The sequence below is a fragment of the Carcharhinus amblyrhynchos genome, chromosome 19, assembly GCF_965287045.1.
Source record: "Carcharhinus amblyrhynchos chromosome 19, sCarAmb.v2.hapA, whole genome shotgun sequence".
In the NCBI taxonomy this organism is placed as follows: domain Eukaryota; kingdom Metazoa; phylum Chordata; class Chondrichthyes; order Carcharhiniformes; family Carcharhinidae; genus Carcharhinus; species Carcharhinus amblyrhynchos.
The window spans coordinates 34,917,250-34,937,781 of NC_137342.1; the positions used below are offsets into that span (position 1 = coordinate 34,917,250).

At 44.4% G+C, this 20,532-nt stretch overlaps 1 protein-coding gene across 3 annotated transcripts in view; it reads right to left on the minus strand.

Annotated features, from left to right (window-relative positions):
• LOC145355450 (uncharacterized) overlaps nucleotides 1-20,532 on the minus strand; it is a 68,869-nt gene that overhangs the window by 12,565 nt on the left and 35,772 nt on the right. For all 3 annotated transcript variants that reach the window (XM_080207571.1, XM_080207570.1, XM_080207572.1), the window contains exon 9: nucleotides 13,011-13,186. In XM_080207571.1, coding sequence (XP_080063697.1) covers nucleotides 13,011-13,186 — 176 coding nt within the window. The remainder of the gene's footprint in view (nucleotides 1-13,010; nucleotides 13,187-20,532) is intronic.

A 20,532-nucleotide genomic window follows, 5' to 3' on the forward strand; every position in this document is an offset into this window, starting at 1 on the left:
TTGGAGGATAAGTCCCCTCTAGACACTTTCAAACTCACTGACCTATCTTACCAGCAATTTTACCAATTGCTCCAGGGGCTACAAAGAGGGGCTTCACAGGCCAAACCTCCATTACAGCCACTGAAGTCCAACTGAAAGACAAACAGAAACTGCTAGAAATACTCAATGGTCAAGAAGCATCTGAGGAAAGAGGAGCAGTGTTAATAGGTGTAACTTAATGCCGAGGTGAGTTTGAAGGTGGGAGGGGCATTTAATCAGGTTAGAGTGCAGGGTTGGGATCTTGCCACCACCTTGTCTATGCCCACTTAAAGGCCACATCCACTGCCACCAAAGGATAGACTAGAGAAGTTGGAACTGTCCATCCTGAAGAGAGGAAAGCTAAGAAGAGATTTGATAGAGATATTCAAAGTCATGAGGGGGCTGGACAGAGTAGAAGGAATGAAGGAACTGTTCCCGCTCATAAAAGGATCAAGAAAGAGATGATACAGATAAATGAATTGCTAAAGAAATGGATACGATGTGAGAAAAAACTCTCTCACACAATGAGTGGTTCAGATTTAGAATGCACTGTCTGGCATATTGGTGGAGGCAGGTTCTTTAGAGATATTCAACCAAGCATTAGATGATTATTTGAAGAGAAACAATATGCAAGAGTATGGGGAAAGGCACTAAGTTACAGTGCTGATTTGGAGAGCTGTGCAAACACAATGAGCTAGGTGGCCTCCTTCCGTGCAGTAACAATTCCATTCTGTGATTCCATAGTCAACCAGGTGGGGCATTCATCACGCAGGAGCCCAAAATGAAAATGCTGTGGACTGCAGGCTCCCTGATGGCACGGCCTGCAGTGGACGACTGCTGGCCTCTGATAGGCTGGTAGCTCTCGGTGGGGGGGCGGAAGGGAAATATTTAGCCCTGGGGTCCTTAATCCTGAGGAAAGCCCACACCTGCTAGCCACTGATCCTGCTGATCCTGTAGCGTTCCAATAAAACTCAATGTCAGCTCAAGGGAATGTACCTCATCTTTTGAGCACCTTTCAAACACTGGATTCAACAATTTCAGATTGTAAGTAGTGGCCTCATTTTGTTTCCTATTTGTTTGTATGTTTCCATTTTAGATTTATTTATTCTTTGTTTTTGGACAGCAGTTGTTCATCAGTCTGCCATTTACACCTCCTATAGACATTCCCTTTGATCTGGCAAAAGCAACCCACTTTTCATTTAATCTTTCCTGTCTTCCACTTTATCACAGACCACCAACCCCCTGCCTTGCTTAAAACTTATTATTTTCCTAACTTTCCCATCTTATGAAATGTTAACCTTATTTCTCTTAGATGCTGCCTGATCTACTGAGTATTTCCAGAATTTCCTGTTTTTAAGAGGGGATTTTCGGCACAACCCACTATGTATTTCACAGGGGTGGCTCATCATTAGCTGGCAGCAGGATCTTCTAGTTTTCACATCATTCTCCTCTCACATACTTATTACACATCCACAGGGAACTCACTCACTGTCACCTCAGGGGACACCACCACTCACTCTGGTGGGGTTAGAAAGGTTAAGAAGGTCTATTTGCACAATGCAGGCATGGGTGTGAGGTAGTTGTAGATAGCAACCATATATGTAAGTTAGCAATCACCTCTGTAAAATAAATGAATCTCACTTATTGCAACCTCTCTATGGCTCCCTGCTCTCATAAGATTTTTTCATGAACTGCCGTTGAGATAACTGTGTTCATGATCCATGGAAAGGCTAGATACTCGCTAGAGCTCTCTGCAAGGCTGCCAGCTCATTAGTTAACGTTCCCTCACAGTGACAGAATACATTAGTCATGCCAGTGCCTCCTTGGTAATGAGGAGGCCTCAAACAATGGTCAGGACTACTACTCAACCCAATCATTATGAAAGTCTGATCTGTGAACATGTAACCCATCAGCTAGACCCTTATGAAAAATGTGTATTTGTCTGTGGTGATACTGAACCTCAGGACACAGCTAACTAAGGAGAAGTTTACTTATTATGTATTTGTAAGTGTCACAGGTAGGCTTAAATTAACACTGCAATGAAATTACTGTGAAAATCCCCTACTCACCACACTCTGGCACCTGTTTGGGTACACTGAGGGAGAATTTAGCATGGCCAATGCATCTAACTAGTACATCTTTCAGACTGTGGGAGAAATTGGAGCACTCGGAGGAAACCCACGCAGACACAGGGAAACGTGCAGACTCCAAACAGTGACCCAAGCCAGGAATTGAACCTAGGTCCCTGGTTTTATGAAGCAATAGTGCTAACCACTGTGCCACCGTGCATGCTCAAAGTCATACCAGGATGGATGCAACTATCCGTGCTATCTTGCCCTGATATTACCCGAGTTACTGAGAGCGTGTGAGCTGCCTTCAGCCGACCTGAAGTCAGACATTCACAGTAGCTCTTTAGGAAGAATCACTGTCCCTACTGCAAGTCATTATCATCCTTCTGCAACATCAGGACTATGAATAACTGTTCCTTCCCCATGACACCAGCCATACCAGTGAGGGTATGTGCTGCCAGCAGTCAGGAAGGAAGGAACATCAGCATGATGGGACATTACCACTGGCCCTAATCCTCACCATCCATGAAATACGAGGCTATTGAGGGAGCCCCAAGTTCTCCTGCCTCTTCTGGTCATTCCCACAGCCGCCTTCTGCTCACTCCAGGGCATCCTCTTTTTCATCCATTTCGATGTCCTCTTCATTAAAGGAGACATGTTGCTCATCCATCTCCTTCTCAGGCAGCTCCTCACTCCATTGAAGTGCCAGGTACTGCAGACAGTATTGCAGAGCTCCGCCAGATCGGTCCAGGCACCAGGTCCACATCTTCAGTATTCCAATGGTCTGCTTCACTAAAGCATGAGTAGCAGCTAAGGATGAAGTTATCATGAATACTACCTGGGAACCTAGCACACACCTGGAGGATGTGTTTGTGTGTTTGCAGACTAGATGAACATTAAGGGAGTGGAAGCCCTTGCAGTTGGCAAACTGCACTCCTTGATGTCATGGGGATCTGAAAGCTATGCGAGGGCAGTCAATGGCTCTCTGCAGTTGTGGACGTGTCCCATAACTCCTGTGTCCTGGTTGGTGTGGACTCATAAAATAGATGTAGTTGTGAGCCTTTGTGAAGAGTGCATTGGTCACCTCCTTGATGCACTTATGAGCAGAGGCCTACGAGATTTTGCATAGGTCACCAGTGGAGCCCTGAAAGGAGCCAGATATGTAAAAGGTGAAGACAGCTCTGACTTTCAAAGCCAGACAGCGGAAGTCCTTCAAGTCAACGTGGCGCCAATTCCCAAAAAAGGTTGCGCAGATGAGTTACCGTGTCCTTGGACAGACAAAGTCTTCTCCGACACTGGTTCTTGATCATTTCTAGAAAGGTCAGGTACAGTCTGTAGACCCTGGGCCAAGAGGATGCCTCTGAGTGGCATTCTGTGGGGACCCTGCAGCAGTGGAGCAGGACTGCCTCTGGGCTCTGCTTCTGTCTCTGAAGAACCAGATGCCTCAGCTGACATCTTCTCTCCTCTCCTTGCTAGAAGAATGAAAGCCAGCTCCACAGGTTCCATCTCTCTCTCTCACATTACTCACTGCAAAGAAAGAAAGAGGGAATGAACATTGAGCCATCGCCTCCATGGGTTGATCCTTTGTCCATTCACCCCAGGAAGCAGTGTCTCAATAGTCAATAACTACTTGTGCGAGGCATCACATTGAGGAACTTTTCTTTACAGTCTCCCAGAATGGACAAGAACTCACACTACCCTTTCACCAATCAGTCTGTCCAGACGGTCACAGGTTTGGGAACACTCCCGTTTCCTGAGCTGTCATGTAAGGTGCAGGAATCTGCACCATGGGACACTGGAAGGCTCTGTGCACTATCCTGTCAAAGGGGGAGTGGATTGCTCTTTAAGGATGCAGCAGCACCCACACCAGATGGAGCAGGGTGCTCTGCTGAGCCTTTTAGCCTTTGTCAGGAGAGTATATATGCTCATCATCTCATCGAATTGTGCAGGGAAACCATGGTACTCACAGAATGGGGAGGTTAGCATGCAAAAGGTTAACTGCTGATGGGTGCATCCTAAGGCTGAAATCTTCAGCTGATGGGCCTCTGCCTTGTTGAAGGGTCCTGACATTGGGAAGGGAAGCCTTGGCTGGTGGGTTTATTGGGTTTCCAGTAGATAAGGAGGGGGGTGGCAGCGGTGGTCCCTGTGAGTTCATGCCTGAGTTCGTCGATTCTAATAAAGAGACATGACAACAATGGAAAAAGTTTAGCAAATCAGATCTGGTTTCCTTCCCCTGTTGGTGATGAGTCCAGCCCCCTTCAGGGACAGACCATTCCCCTTTTTCTCGAAAAGGCCATTGCCCTCTGAATACATTACCTCCCTATGCCTCTGCCACACCACTTCCCCAACATCTGCCATCTCTCCCCCACAGAGTTAACAGCCCTCCCATCTCAAACCTCCAAACCACCCCCCAGGAACTCTCCACCCCCAATCTTTGAACCCCTACCTGATTGCCACCTGGTGCTCTGAGCCCCATTGCCTGGTGAACCCACCCACCGCCCTCAATGCAGCCCCAATACCCCAAACCCCATGACCTCTGAACTCACTTCATAAGTGAGCTCGCCAGTTTACCATTTTATTTAAAGTTGTGGTGAAGCACACAGACATGACATCATGCTGCCACGGTGGATGGACTTTTCAACGTGGAGGATAGATTGCTGCAGGGAAATCTGCTAATGACATTTAAATGAATGCAAATAGGGTTCTCATCATTGCTGGGACAATCAATCAATCTGGCAATTCCCATAGGCACAAATCATGTTTTCAGCCTCTCATGATATTTTGTGAGCCCATCATCAATCCCGGCTTTTGTGTTTGTTTTCTGCGAGGAAAATTCCAATAATTTCCAGAAATATTGAGAATCAAGGTATTAGTGTAAATGAGAAGCTGCAAGATATCAATATCACTGAAAAAATAGTACTAGAGAAATCAATGTGACTTAAAGTAGATTCACTTGACCTGATGATCTACATCCTGGAGTGTTGAAAAAGGTAATTGCAGAGATAGTAGATACATTGGTGGTCATTATGCAAAATTCTATAGATTTTGGAATAGTTCCGACAGATTGGGAGTTAGCAAATGTAACCCCATGATTTAAGAAAGGGGAGAGAGACAAAACGGAGAACTGCAGATCAATTAGCCTAACATCTATAATAGGAAAAATGCTATAATCTATAATAAAGGGGAATATGCTGGCATGGATTGATAACTGGTTTACAGACAGTAAAAGAGGGTGGATTTCTCCCATTTTGTGACTAAGTGCAGTGGAGGGTAGTTCCAGCACACCCATCTCACCAACCAGAATAATTGGGATCCTGCACGAGATTCTGGGCATGAAGGCTCATTAATTAAGCACAAATGAGTTCTCCTTTCACTATTTTGGCAGACTGGCAGTGGATTGGTCCACCTGCCCACAGCTGTTGGGTTTGAATGTCCCAGCACCATATTTAAATTTCAGTACAGCACACTCATATTACTCTCTCCAGCCCTTGTGCCTTCATTATACTATGCAGGATGTCAGCAACTATGAGGAAAAAGGCAAGCTGCTTCAAGAGGAAGCCTGTTTCTTGATTCAACAACCCACTCCACAAGTGCATCATCTATGAGGCACCCGTGCTCTATTTAAACCTCTATCCAGCCCACCTGGAGTCTTTGTGCATCCCCTTCCAGTAAATGACACGGTATTCTTTTGACTGCCTTATTTGTGAGCTTTTCATGCAACCTTGTCAGGGTCCAGCTACTCTCCCCTCGATCTCCCTTCTACCTTCCACTGTTCATCATCTTCATCCACCTCCTTGCCCTTCTCTATGGCACGTGAATCCTCGTCCTTCCTCCCCCTTTTATACAGCCCTTCTTCTACATGGTGGCCCACATCTTCAATATGTCAGACCCCACCCTCCTCCCCTAGTGTCAGGGGTTTAGCAGGGTAAATATGTGGGGTTAAGGGAATAAGACCTGGATGGGATTGTGGTCGGAGCAGAATCCCGAATGGCCTCCTGCACTGTAGGGATTCTATGATAAAGAAATGTCAAGCTATCCACTTCGGTAGGGAAAACAGAAATTTAGCTGGTGAGAGGCTGGGAAGCATTGAACTTCAGAAGGATTTGGGATTTGCTCACGAGTCACTGAAAGTTAACATGCAGGTACAGCAACAAATTGAAAAGGAAAATGGCATGCTAGCCTTTATTACAAGAGGATTTGAATATAGGAGTAAAGATGTCTCATTGCACAGACTTCTGATTGAGTGATGTAGAGGAAGAATGCATTGCATTTCTCCTGATGATTTTTTCAAATTACTTTTGACTATGCTGATACGTTTTATTTGCTAAAATAAAACTAACCAAAATACTGAGATAGCCAATTATCCAATTATGTCTAGGAATTTAAAGCACACAGGCAGGGAATTAAAAAAAAAAAAATCGAATGATAAGGGTATGCCTGCCGAAATGGCTTCAGTTAAGATGGTGACCAGCTCCCTCACATTTTTGACAACTAAAACCCTAAGCAAATTTTTTGTTGTGCAGCTCGCTATATCCCAACAATGTTTGGGTCAGGAGCTGAGAAATTCATTGGAAGAATTACTGGGTCCAATTCGGTCCTCCCTCAATACCATTCATCCTCGACACCATTCAACTAGCTGCTGATTCTCATGTCAACATCCCTACTGATATCAAGATAACCGTCTTGGACCACAGCAATGGGATCTGTCCAAGCTGACTGTGGCAATTAAGGAGAGCATGTCGCTGCGGGCTAAAGTTAATAACCTGGAAAACCAGTCTGGACAACAAAATCTACACATTGTTGAACTATGAGGGGACTGAGGGCCGAACCCCAACACAATTTATATCAGATTTATTCAAAAAGACAGGTGGCAAGGAAATTTTGGAGCTAAACAGAGCCCACTGTATCTTTTGACCAGAACCTGACCCAGGTGACCCCTACAAGCCATTGCCATACAGTTCCATTGCTACAAAGAGAACTTGTTCTTTGGTGGGCAAGAGAGCACCACAATGTCATTTACCAAGGCCAAGCGAGTGGCACAATGTCACTTACCAAGCGAGCAGCATTTAATAGCATCAAGTCCATGATGTCCAAAAAAGGAGTAAGCTTCAGGCTGATTCACCCTGCCTGTCTTTGTTTAATGGAGAAGATTACTTCTTTGAAGCATCAAGTGAGATGGATTCTTTCTTTCTGCAGCATATATTTAATTCTTGACTGGTAACTCTTTGACACCTTGGTAGATTTTAGGAGAGTAATGACTGGAAATTATGCCTAATTACTAGATGTGTTTAATGACTCATTGTCTCGAACTTTACTGTCCCCAACACTGACTCAAGCTTCCATCTCACATACACAAAAAAAAAGAGAGACCCTGTGGAATGTGGTTCATAGTGGCCTACCTCTGACATAAAAGTAGTTAGCTAGCGTATTGGAGCATTGTCTTCCTGGTGGGAAGGCGATGGCCTAGTGGTATTATTGCCAGATTATTCTCAGCTAATGTTCTGTGTTTGAATCCCACCCTGGCAGATGGTGGAATTTGAAATCAATAAAAAATATCTGCAATTAAGAATTTATTGATGACCGTGAAATCATTGCTGATTGTCAGAAAAACACATCTGGTTCAGTAATGTCCTTTAGGGGAAGAAATCTGTTGCCCTTAACCACTCCGGCCTACATGTGACTCCAGATCCACAGCAATATGATTGACTCTCAACTGCCCTCTGACATGGCTTGGCAGACCACTCAGTTCAAGGTTACTAGAGATAGAAAATAAATGACTGCAAGGGATGGCAGCACCGTGCTTTTCAGAGTGGGCTCTCACAAGGATGCTGGATGGAGTGGAGCAGAGATGGGGCATAATCTACCCCTACCAGCAGTTTGTGGAATGAGCAAATCAAAGGGAATACACTATTGGAGGGACTGAAACACATGGGCATAAATTTAAAAAATAATGGTTGGAATGTGGGTCTTTACAGATATTCAAGTCTTAAAAGGTACAGATAATGTGAGTGGAGAGAGCATTAAGCACAGGTTAAAGAGATGTGTATTGTCTCCAGACAAGACAGTTAGTGAGATTTTGCAAGCCAAGGTTCACATTCCAACCACTATTTTGTAAACTGAGTTTGTGTCTTTATATGCCCTGTTTGTGAACAGAACTCCCACTTACCTGACGAAGGAGCAGCGCTCTGAAAGCTAGTGGCTTTTGCTACCAAATAAACCTGTTGGACTTTAACCTGGTGTTCTGAGACTTCTTACTGTGTCAACCAACCACAACAGGCATAAGCAAGTGCAGCAAGCTGGAGTCATGCCCAAGCTGAGAACCCTCAGACATCGTGAGGAGCAATCACTCAACCCAACCCGAGAGGAGGAAGAGCATGCCTGTGCTACTGGTGAAATGGGGAAGCAGAGAAACATGAGAATCCTCAAACATGTGCTGTCATTTCTCAAGTCTTTCTGTATCCTCTGTAATGCACTGACGGCATATCTCCTCTCTTCCAGGCTGACCAGCAGTGCAGGCCAGACCATCTTCATGCCCCCTGGACTTACATGACTCCAGCAGTTCAGAGGGGGACTTTTCCAACCCCACCACTGAAGAGGTGTCATAGCTGTCACCCCGACCCGGCATCAGCAGAGATACTCTCATCTCAGTGCATCCAATAAGTAGGCATCCTTCTGGGTCACTCACTGGTGAGCATCTCACAGCTAAAGATCACAGCTGAATTGAGGATGTTCCAGGAAATTGGCACGCAGAGGGATGCCAGAGCCCAGGAGTCTGCTGAGCCCCTTCCCGATGACGCGTCCCTGGGCCTGGTCATCTCACAGCTGCTGGAGCTGCTAAGGCAGAGTTGTGAGTATCAAGGAGGGATAACAGCAGCCCTCCTCTGAATGCAAGGCTAATCGGAGGAGTCCCAGCACCTTCTATCCGAGGAGATGGTGCTGTCACTGCAGGCCAACACTGTGATGATGGCATGGTGCAGGACTGGCACTCCATGGCAGAAGATATCTGCACCTTGGTTAGTGTGTGAGCTCCATGATGCAAGACTTTGACTACATGGTGCAGGCACAATTGGGAATCTATGAGTGTCAGAACCAGAGGACAACAGAGCTGCTGGATCTCACTCCAGCTATCCTTCCATCCCATGGAGGTGCACAAGGGCCCCCAGGAACTCAAAAGGAAGAGAATCAGCAGAGTACAGCCCAGGGCACTCCAGCAGGGGACCTTGGGTGACTCCAGCCCATCTGACACCCTTGTCCTTTTGAGTGACACATCTCCAGCCCCTGAGACCGAGGATGGAAGCAGTCAAACATCTGTGCTGCCTGAAGGTAGGCCTGGCCCCCCAGGGGACACCTGCCAAAGTCACCTCTGGCAAAAGGGCATGGGAGTCAGCAGGCTGTCTCAACCTCAGCTGTGCATCCTGAGGATGCACCTAGGCGTAGTGGGAAGGTCAAGAAGATTAAGGAAACGGTAGGTAGTTAGCGGGCACAGGTGAATAGAGGCACTAATATAATAGACAGGGCATCATCTTGTTTTGAATGTTTGGCACTAAATTTCACTTTGCTCACTCAGAGCCTCCTCCTTGTCTGTTCATGCCACAAAACTTTGGAAAACTAATGGGATTGTTTGGTGCCTCATCCTTGTGGAGTGGAGAATGGCACTGCTATGTCCCTCCCACCCTGTTGCCAGCTCCACTTAGAGCAGTTGTACATGGGCAGGAACCCAGAAAGGTAGATGGGAGAAGCACTGCCAACCTTCACAACACTTTGAAAGCAAGGGGCACCTCGACATGAAGGGAAGATAAGGCTTGCAAGTGACCACTCCCAGCCCGTATCCCTGAAATGGCAATTCTGGGACCCACACCCCAAGTTCAACTTATCTGTGTCTCCCCAAGTGCTTTCCGGTGCCTGCTGAGCAGTGCATACTATGGAGTGTGCTGGCTGCCTAAGTGCTCACTTCCAAATTCTGTCTCGGAGGTGAAGGCGCCTGGTCCACACTTATGTAGGCTTGTTGACCTTGTAGACAAATAGCGCCAGTGTGATATCGATGTTTGCTGAACATCCAGTGAGGGGCAAAGTCTCAGACAGAATGCTTGCTAATGACAGGCTAATGTATTAAAATGAACTTTCTGCAGTCCCACAACGTGTTTCACGCCACTCCACAGCAAGGGATCGGTAATATTGGAACTCGGAAACCTGCAGGCACAAATCGCACTCTCTTGGTTTAAGCATTCACTGCCATTCCCGCAGATGGAGTGTGGGCTCAGAATTATCCCCTAGCTACCAAAATTAAGGTGAAATTACAGCATTGGGACAAGTTTGGGCGGCATAGTACCACAGTGGTTAGCACTATTGCTTCACAGCTCCAGGGACCTGGGTTTGATTCCCGGCTTCAGTCACTGTGTGGAGTTTGCACATTCTCCTCCGATGCTCCGGTTTCCTCTCACAGTCCAAAGATGTGCAGGTTGATTAGCCATGCTAAAATTGCTCTTAGTGCCCTGAGATGCATAAATTAGAGGGATTTTTGGGTAAATATGTAGGGATGTGGATGGGATTGTGGTTGGTGCAGACGCCAAATGGTCTCTTTTTGTACTGTAGGGTTTCTATGATTTCTTAAGTTGACTTTTATCTTAGCTGGCAGAATTCAATCTATAAAAATGAACATTCAGCCCAGGTTCTTGTTTCTTTTTCAATGTCTCCCTATCTTTTTACCAAAATAACTCTGTTATGATAAACAAGCTGATATTAATAGTTGTCTGGGCAGGCAGGATTCCTAGAGTCCATAGGATGATACTTAAGACAAGTAAATGAGATGGTGGACCAGTACTACTAACCTACTGTTCTATTATTGGGCAGACAGTATTCAAATGGGTTTAAAATGGCGACAGTAGGATCGGGCCTGGCGTGAAACATCATACCCTCACATTAATGCCAAAATAACAAATAGTTGAGGTCTTGTCTAACTTCAAAATACCTTGGGCTTCTGATCTCGTACCCTAACAAACTATATAGTCTTGGGGAGACCGTATTTCTTGATTTTCAGAAGGCGTTTGACAAGGTACCTCACAAGAGGTTATTGCAGAAGGTAAGGGGGCATGGAGTTGGGCTTCGAGGATTGGTTGTCAAACAGGAGGCAGAGAGTGGGGGTTAATGGGTGCTATTCTGATTGGCGGTTGGTGACTAGTGGAGTGCCCCAGGGGTCGGTGCTGGGGCCTCAGCTATTTACCATTTATATAGATGATCTGGAGGAGGGAACCGAGTGTATGGTGTTGAAATTTGCTGATGACACCAAGATTGGTGGAACGGCAAATTGCGCGGAGGGTGTGGAGAGTCTGCAGAAGGATCTAGATAGGCTGGGCGAATGGGCCAGGAAATGGCAAATGGAATTTAATGTTGGCAAGTGCGAGGTGGTCCACTTTGGTAGGAATAACGGTAGGAAGGACTATTACTTACGTGGCGAAAAACTGCAGCAGGCGACAGTGCAGAGGGACCTTGGGGTCCTTGTGCATGAGTCGCAAAAACCCAGCCTGCAGGTGCAGCAGGTGGTCAGGAAGGCTAATGGGATGCTGGCCTTCATAGCGAGGGGAATTGAATATAAGAGTAGGGAGGTCTTGCTGCGGCTGTATAGGGCACTGGTGAGGCCGCAGCTGGAGTACTGTGTGCAGTTTTGGTCGCCGCTCTTACGCAAGGATATTTTGGCCTTGGAGGGAGTGCAGAGGAGGTTTACTAGGCTGAAGCCGGAGTTGAGGGGGTTGAGCTATGAGGAGAGGCTGAATAAACTAGGCTTGTACTCGTTAGAGTTTAGAAGAATGAGGGGACATCTCATTGAGACATACAAGGTGATGAATGGGATGGATAGGATAGAGGTGGAGAGACTCTTCCCGCTCAGAAAGGACAGTAGGACTAGGGGGCACAGCCTCAAGATAAAGGGGGAGGCGGTTTAGAACGCAGTTGAGGAGGAACTTCTTCACTCAAAGGGTGGTGAATCTCTGGAATTCTCTGCCCGTTGAAGTGGTGGAGGCTGCCTCGCTAAATATTTTTAAGACGCGGGTTGATGGGTTTTTGATGAGCGAGGGGATTAAGGGTTATGGGGAGAGGGCGGGAATGTGGAACTGAGCCACGACAGATCAGCCATGATCTTATTGAATGGCGGGGCAGGCTCGAAGGGCTAGATGGCCTACTCCTGCTCCTATTTCTTATGTTCCTATGTATTTGGATTGTGTGCAGGTTTGGTCTCCTTATCTAAGCAAAGATCCACTTGCTATTGAGGGAATTCAACAAAGGTTCATGAAATTCCTGGGACAATCCCTCCATCCCAGTCTTTACTCTTTGGAGTTTAGAAGAATGAGAGGTAATCTCATTCAAACATACCATGTCGAACGCTGTAAGAGTTGTGTAAATATAGGAAAGACATTTCCCCTAGATGGAGATGTTAGAAGCAGGGAACATGGTCTCAGAACATGGGACAGATCATTCTGAACTGTGATGAGGAGGAATTTCTTCACTCTGAACCTTTGGTGATTCTTTGGAATTCTCTGCCCGACAGCTGTGGAATTTGTTATTGAGTATGCTTCAGACGGAGATAGGTAGATTTATGTATGTTAAAAACATCAAGGGGTACAGGATAGTGCAGGAAAATGGAGTTGAAGTAGAAGAGAATTGGGATTGATGTATTCTCAATTTTATTTTACATTCACTGGTAACAAAAAGTGCTATTTGATTGCTTCACTAAGGATGACTAGCCTAGGAAATGTAAAAAATAGTCAACACTAGCGTAGTACAAGGCACTCTATTCTGCAGTTAACCATCCTCTACCTAACCTGACAGTCTCCGCTACTGGTCTCTAAAATGAAAACACAATTTTTCAACACTAACACTCATCAACTTAATAAACAATAAAAAAAATTTCCATAAATGGTAGCATAGTACCTTTGTCCCATTTTCTTCTCTCTCAAACTGAGTCGCATCTGTCGCCTTTTTCTCTTTCTCCCATTCCCCAACAAGCAATTGGGTGGATACAGAGTTCTGCTTGCTGATAACATGGTTGGACGTTCGACTTGATTGGCGTTGGTTACTGAAGCTTTGCAGGTTCTTCTTAAAGGTTTCTAAACAAATTTTATTTTAAAATGAGGAACTAAGTCAAGGGTCATAAAACTTCCTTCAATTCAATCAAAATAACTTTTATATTGACAGGCAATTACCGACTTTGTTTTAAAAACACAGCAATTACCTTTTGACGACTGATAAGACCAGATCTGACTTTCCCACACTAAATCCCTTCTCCACCTTCCAGTTGTAGTACCTTCTGGTCAATATGTTCTTTTAAAAATGTATAAACCCTACTTCTGCATTAGGGCAGTATGGTGGCACAGTGGTTGGCACTGCTACCTCACAGCGGAGGTTTAATTCCGGCCTCGGGTGACTGTGCGGAGTTTGCAGTTTCTCCCTGTGTCTGCATGTGTTTCCTCCCATAGTCTAAAAGGTTACATGTATTGGCCATGCTAAATTCTCTCTCAGTGTACGTGAACAGGCAACTAGGGGATTTTTATAGTAACTTCATTGCAGCGCGAATGTAAGTCTACTTGTGACACTAATAAATAAACTTTAAACTTTATGTAACAAACTCAAGTGATAACAGGTATCTAATGAATCATGCAACAGCGTGAGTCTACAAGAAGAGGGCAGAAAATTTGAAGGAAAGAAACTATGCGAGTGGATTTTACTTACTGGATCATAATTGAATTTTTCCTTCTCCACAATTCTTCCTTTCTCCATCCTAGGGGGACTAATTTATTATTTGGTGTTGTTCTGCAGGTGTCCAATGCTTCATGCAGGTGCCATTCTTCATATTTGAAAATTGACTATAAGACTAGTACTTTACCACGGGCTTTGGGATGTTGGGAGCAGCCAGAAATTGGGCTGCATAAGTGTTCTTGCCAGCAGCTCCAGAATTTCAGCGGCCTCATCAAAAGAAGTTGGCACAGTTCAATATTGAGAGGAGCCTCAGCATGGAGGAGCCATCGGACAGGCAAGTATAAAATTAAAAATCAGAGGGGTCAATAAGACACCTCCCTCACTTCATGTGTGTTTCCACTAGAAGTAGTTGAATATCAACAGAGGCCACGGCTTTCTCTTCTGAACCAATAGTGTTGATGTCAACTATATTGTTCTGACCATCCTCCCTACGGACATCAACTAAATCAGAATACACCGGGAATCAAAACTGTCAAATTATTGGCTGATATGGCCTGAAAAATGAACAGTTTTACTTGTTTCTATATCTATGTGCATAACATTGTTGACAAAAATTTATATAACAACATTAATTTCTGTAATAACATCAATTAAATAAAGAAAAAGCCCTGTCTGTGGCTTACAATAAATCAAGGCCTCTACTCTGGACCTACATAACCCACTTTCCAGGTTGTGAGTGCGGGATTTAACTTCTGCTGCTTGTCTTTCATTGGATGAGCTCCTGTTTGCTCAACAGAGAAATTAGTTCTCCACGAAACGCGCAGGACGATCTCTTAATGGCGTCCCCTGCCCTTCGTGGCTGCTATAACATCCCTCACCCCGCACCACACCACCCCCCACCCCAGGTCCACAGTTTCCCCAGTACCCCTGCTGGGACTGAATTCTTTTCGTTGCTTGACAACCAGTTTAAAGATAGCTGGAGGTGGTGCTGGATCTGGAGATGTGAACCTAACATCTCTTATTTTCAAAGGGAACATTCAAGTATCATCAACATGCATCTCACTCTGGGTGCCTGCTTCCTCAGATTCCATCTGTGTCTGTTTCATTATTATCTGGAAGAATGGGCTCTGGGTTAGCCACAAATTGTTGTCCTGTACTGATGGTGACTATCCGTACATCTGGAAGCAAAGCCCACTCCAGGGTGGACTCCCTGCTCCTAAGGTGGTCTAGGTGTTTTTCATGACCTTTTGCTGAACCTTGACATGTAGGACACTGGTTGTCTTTTATGTTATGGTCCTTGGAATTCAGCCAGTCCCCGGAGTTCCTTAAGTAGACTTGGTCACTTATTTCAAACATCTTTTCTGCTCTTGCAGAGTCGTAATTTCTTTTCTGGATCTTTTGTCTGGACTCCATCCTCCTCACCAGGTTTGGAAATCTCATACGAAGCCAATATCCCATTAATGATTCTGCTGGAGTGATTCCGCTGGAGTGATTCCTATTGCAGCGTGCACAGTCATTCTATAATCAAATAAGAAACATGCCAATTTGATTTCTGTAATGATGCAGGATGTTTCTTTATGCCAGTTTTAAAGGTTTGCCTGTTCCGCCAGCCCATTTGAGGATGTATGGTAAGGTGCCATTTTAATATGTTTGATGCCACTGGAAAGCATGAAATTTTGTAATTGAATACTAGTGAAGGTGGTGTCATTATTAAACACCCAAGACTTCTGACTCTGTTCCTGCCTCAATGAAAAGGCCACTGTTTCCAGGATTGTCACAGATCTCATCTCTTCCAGAGATCTTTCTTCCACAGCTTCCAACCTCATGTTCCCCCAAACGTATACAGCTTGCTTTTATCTCCTTTTCAAAATTTACCTACAGGACTTCTTTAGTAGGCCCATCTTGTCAGCTTGTTCCTGCCCCACTTAACTAATTTCTTCCTATCTTGACTCCATTTTCTCTCCTCTAGTCCAGTCCCTTCCCACCTACATCCACGATTCCTCTGATGTCCTATGCTATACCAACAATTTCCAGTTCCCTAGCCCAAACAGCCTCCTCCTCACCATGGATGTCCAATCCATTCCCCACCAGGATGGCCTGAAAGCTCTTCACTTCTTCCTCAGAGGCTTGAACAATCCCCATCCATCACCACTCTCCTCCATCTAGCTGACCTCATTCTCTCACTCAATAATTTCACCTTTAACTCATCTCACTTCTTTCAAATAAAAAAAGTGTAGCTATGGGTAGCTGCACAGATACCAGTTATGCCTGCCTCCTGAGGGGTATGTGAGCATTCCCTGTTCCAGTCCTTCTTCGGTCCCCCTCTCAAAACTCTTTCATCAGTCATTGGTGACTATCTCAATACCGCTTCATATTCTCGTCTGGACCTGAAAAACAATCAATTTCGCTTCCAATTTTCACCCTTCTATCACCTTGACACGGTTCATCTCTGACACTTCCCTTCCAGGATTTCTCTGTCTCCATTTCTGGTAATAGACTGTCCAACCAGAATCCATCACAGGCCACTGACTCTCAGTTACCTGAATTGCAGGTCTTCACACCCCACATCCTGTTAGGACTCCATCCCACTGTCTAAGCTCCTTTGCCACCTTTCTAGGGCCAAAATGGGCTAACAGGCTGGATAACACAAAACGTTTACCTTGTTGAAAGCCTCAGTTTAGGGTGCGTTCCATGGCTATCTTTGATGTTTCTCAGCACAGCGTGCAAGAGGGCCAGTAATGTAGCCAGGACCAGAATGAATTTCCCATAGTAGTTCACTAAGTTTCAAGGAGGATTGTAACTATGGTATTTTTTGGGACTGATTCCCCTTTGATGGCCCTTACTTTCTCTTCTATAGAGTGTAAACGTTTTGCAGCCATCTGATAGCTCCTTCCTTACTTTGCCTGAAACTCACATTTTTCTCTTCATTAGATCTACCCTCCATTTTGAAAATCTTTTCAGCATTTCTTCCAGGTTCACCAAGTGCTCTTGTTTTGCGGTGCCCATAACCAGGTCATTGTCCAATAATACTGCCACTTTAAGTAACCCCTAATTTATACTCTCCATCGTCCGCTGCAATATAGCACGCACTGATTAGACCCTGAAGGGCAAGCGAGTATATTCACGCAAGCCCTTGTGTATATTCATGTTACGTACATTTGAGGCACCTTGACTAGTTTGATAAGGGGTGGTTCCCACAGATTGGAAAACAACAAATGTGATGTCATGTTTTAAAAAAGGAGGTAGATGGGTAACTATAGGCTGGTTAGCTTAACTTCTGTCGTAGGAAAAATGCTTGACTTGACCATGAAGGAAGAAACAGCGAGACATCTGGACAAAAATTATCCCATTGGGAAGACGAAACATGGGTTCATGAAGAACAGGTCATGTTTGACTAATTTGGTGGTATTCTTTGAGGACATTACATGCGTGTGGAAAATGGGGAACCTGTGAATGTGGCATAGCTGGATTTCCAGAAGGCATTTAATAAGTGCTGCACCAAAGGCTGTTGCATAAGATAGAGGTGCACGCTGTTATAAGTAATGTATTAGTGTGGCCAGAGGATTGGTTAACTAATAGAAAGCAAACAGTGAAGGTAAATGGGTGATTTTCTGGTTGGCGATCAGTGACCAGTGGTGTGCCCCAGGTATCACTGTTGGGACCGCAATTATTTACAATTTCATAGATGATTTGAAGTTGGGGACCAAGTACAGAGTGTCAAAATTCACAGATGACACTAAAATGTGTGGTAGAGCAAAGTGCGCAGAGGACACAGAGTCTGCAAAGAGATATAGATGTCTCAGTGAGTGGGCAAAGGCCTGGCAGATGGAGTACAATGTTGGTAAACGTGAGGTCATTCATTTTGGTAGAAATAACAGCATAATGGACTATTATTTAAATGGTAAAAAAATTGCAGCATGCTGCTGTACACTGGGACCTGAGTGTCCTTGTGCATGAATTGTAAAAATTGGTTTGCAAGTGCAGCAGGTAATTAAGAAGGCAAATGGAATTTTATCCTTCATTACTACAGGGCAACAGTGCTAACCATTGTGCCACTGTATTGCCGCTGTATAAGGTGCTGGTGAGATCACACCTGGAGTACAATGCACAGTTTTGGTCTCCTTAGTTGAGAAAGGATATACTGGCACTGGAGGGGGTGCAGAAGAGATTCACTAGGTTGATTCCGGAGTTGGGTTTATGAGGAGAGATTGATTAGACTGGAGCTAAATTCATTGGAATTCAGAAAAATGATGGGAGATCTTATAGAAAGAAAGATCATGAAGGGAAAAGATAGGAGCAGAGAGGTTGTTTCCATCAGCAAGTGAAACCAGAACTAGGGGATATGGCTTCAAAAAAAAAAGGGGAGTGGATTTAGAACTGAGTTGAGGAGGAACGTCTTGACTCAAAGAGCAGTAAATCTGTGGAATTCCCTGCCCAGGGGAGCAGTTGAGGCTACCTCATTGAATGTTTTTAAGGCAAAGATAGATAAATTTTTGAACAGTAAAGGGATTAAGGGATATGGGAGTGGGCGGGTTAAGTGGAAATAAGGCCATGAAAAGATCAGCCATGATCTGATTGAATGGTGGAGGAGATGGCCTGCTCCTACCCCTAGTTCTTATGAGTACTGGTTTGGAGATAGTTATATGTCTACTCCCCAGAAATGGAAGCTGCAGGTCCTGTGTCCACCTCCTTTTTTAACGGGTGTCCATTTACCAGCAGTTCTACCACTAGTGGAGTGACCTTGTTTGTAACAATACAATTTAGCTGCGTTGTTTCTTGCTCTGACAGTGAATATACCTATATGGTATGGGCCAGTACTAGCCTTAGTCCCTTTCCAGAGCAGCATGCGTTCTGTCTACTCCTGCAACTGAGCCTTGGCTGTCACCTGGTTGTGCCTTCAATAGTCTTATTTGGCACTAGGAACCTTAGAAGTATGGTCTTCTCCACATTTGGGGATATTATTGTGTTTTCTCAACCGCCTGGTTGAGAATATTGTCGGAAACTTTGACATCTTTCTTACATAGGCAATTTATGTTGAGGAATAGTCACAACTACTCATTGCTTCTCTCCCTATCTGGAAAATATTGCCTTCGGACATCCCTTGCAATTCAAGCCTTTTTTCTGCACTTTGCTGTGACAGGGCTACTTCAATTGTTCTCTTCATTTCAAATCAGATTTTTTGGATTATCAAGTTGTTCACTCCACACACAAATTTATCTCTCAACATTTCATTCAGAGATGATCCGAATTCACAATGTTCTGCCAATTTTTGTAATCTGGCCAAAAATTCTGTAATGGGTTCCCCGAGGGGTTCTCCCTGTTGTACTAAATTGATACCTCTGAAGTATGGCAGGAGGCTTTGGATCATAGTGGTTTTTAACCAAAACTACCAAAAATTAGGAGTGTTTGGATAAGTCAGGCTTTTTATCATGTTGAACGTTGGGGCCCACATACTGTGAGTAAGATTATTTTCTTTTTATTGTTTTCCTCAATATTATCTTCCCAAAGTAGCAATGTAATGCACTCTTTGCATTGGGCCAGTCTTCTACGTTTGCATCATAAGGTTCAAGGTTACCAAAGAAAGACATTTTTTTCCCCCTATCGGAGAGGAAATGCTGCTTTCTGCTCAATTATAAAGGTTACTGGGAGTAGAAGAAGAAAAAAAAAATCTTGTTCACCTTCGTCACCAATGTCATAACCTCGCCAAGACCAATCCTCCAGTACAACACTGCTTCATTAAAACAAAGAAAATGCCATATCCATGGCTTATAACAAATCAAGTCCTATGCTCTGGGCCTACATAACCTGCAGTCCACATTGTGAGTGTGACTGTAAACTCCTGCCGCTCATCTCTCACTGGGTGTCCTTCATGGCCACTGTGAGGAGGGGTACATCAAGAAGTTACTCAGTTTTTCAGTTTTTTGTCTTGATTGTTTCTGATAGATGTGCGTTTCAGCCTGTGATTATGTTTTGCTATAGTGTAATTGCTCTATGGTATCAATCAAAATTTAATTAGTCTTCTGAAATAGATTTATCCTTTGAAGTCCCCATCTCCAAAAACCTCATGAAAATACCACAAATGAGCAGCACCAATACATTTTGTAACTGCTTCCATCTTAGTCATGTTTCTGTTTTAAATTATATAAGTAATATAACTCAGAACATTGCTTATAACTCCTATTAAGTGAAAATGAAGCAGGTTTGAACTAAATCAGCAATATGAGCATGCAACTGCAACTAGGGTGTTTTGTTTAAAGCAAAACTGAAATATTAAGCTTCAAATGGTGTGGGAATCCATTTTATGAAACCATTTTGAGTATGTGCAATTAGTACCTGGTTCTCTGCTGGGTGAAGATATTTACTCTGGTTACCAGCTCATGAAAACAAAAAAACAATTGTCATACATAAGTGTCAAGTAAAGGTGGCCAACTCAAATCATCTAGGAATTTTCCAGCATCAGCTGGAATTTGATCAAAGATAGGAATCCTGGTTGCTTCTTTCATCTTACATTAACTCAGGAAATTGGGATCAGTTGGAGTGTCCTGAACGTCTCACTGGGGGGATCTTCTGTTAGTAGTATTTACATCTGATAGCCAGTCAGGAAAGAGATAGAGAGCCTGATGAACTGAAGCAATGACAATAATCTGTCCCTCAATGTCAGTAAAATGAAGAAGCTAGTCATTGACTTCAGGAAGCATAATAGAGGACATGCCATTGTCTACTTCAATGAGGATGAAATGGAAATGGTAGAGAGCTT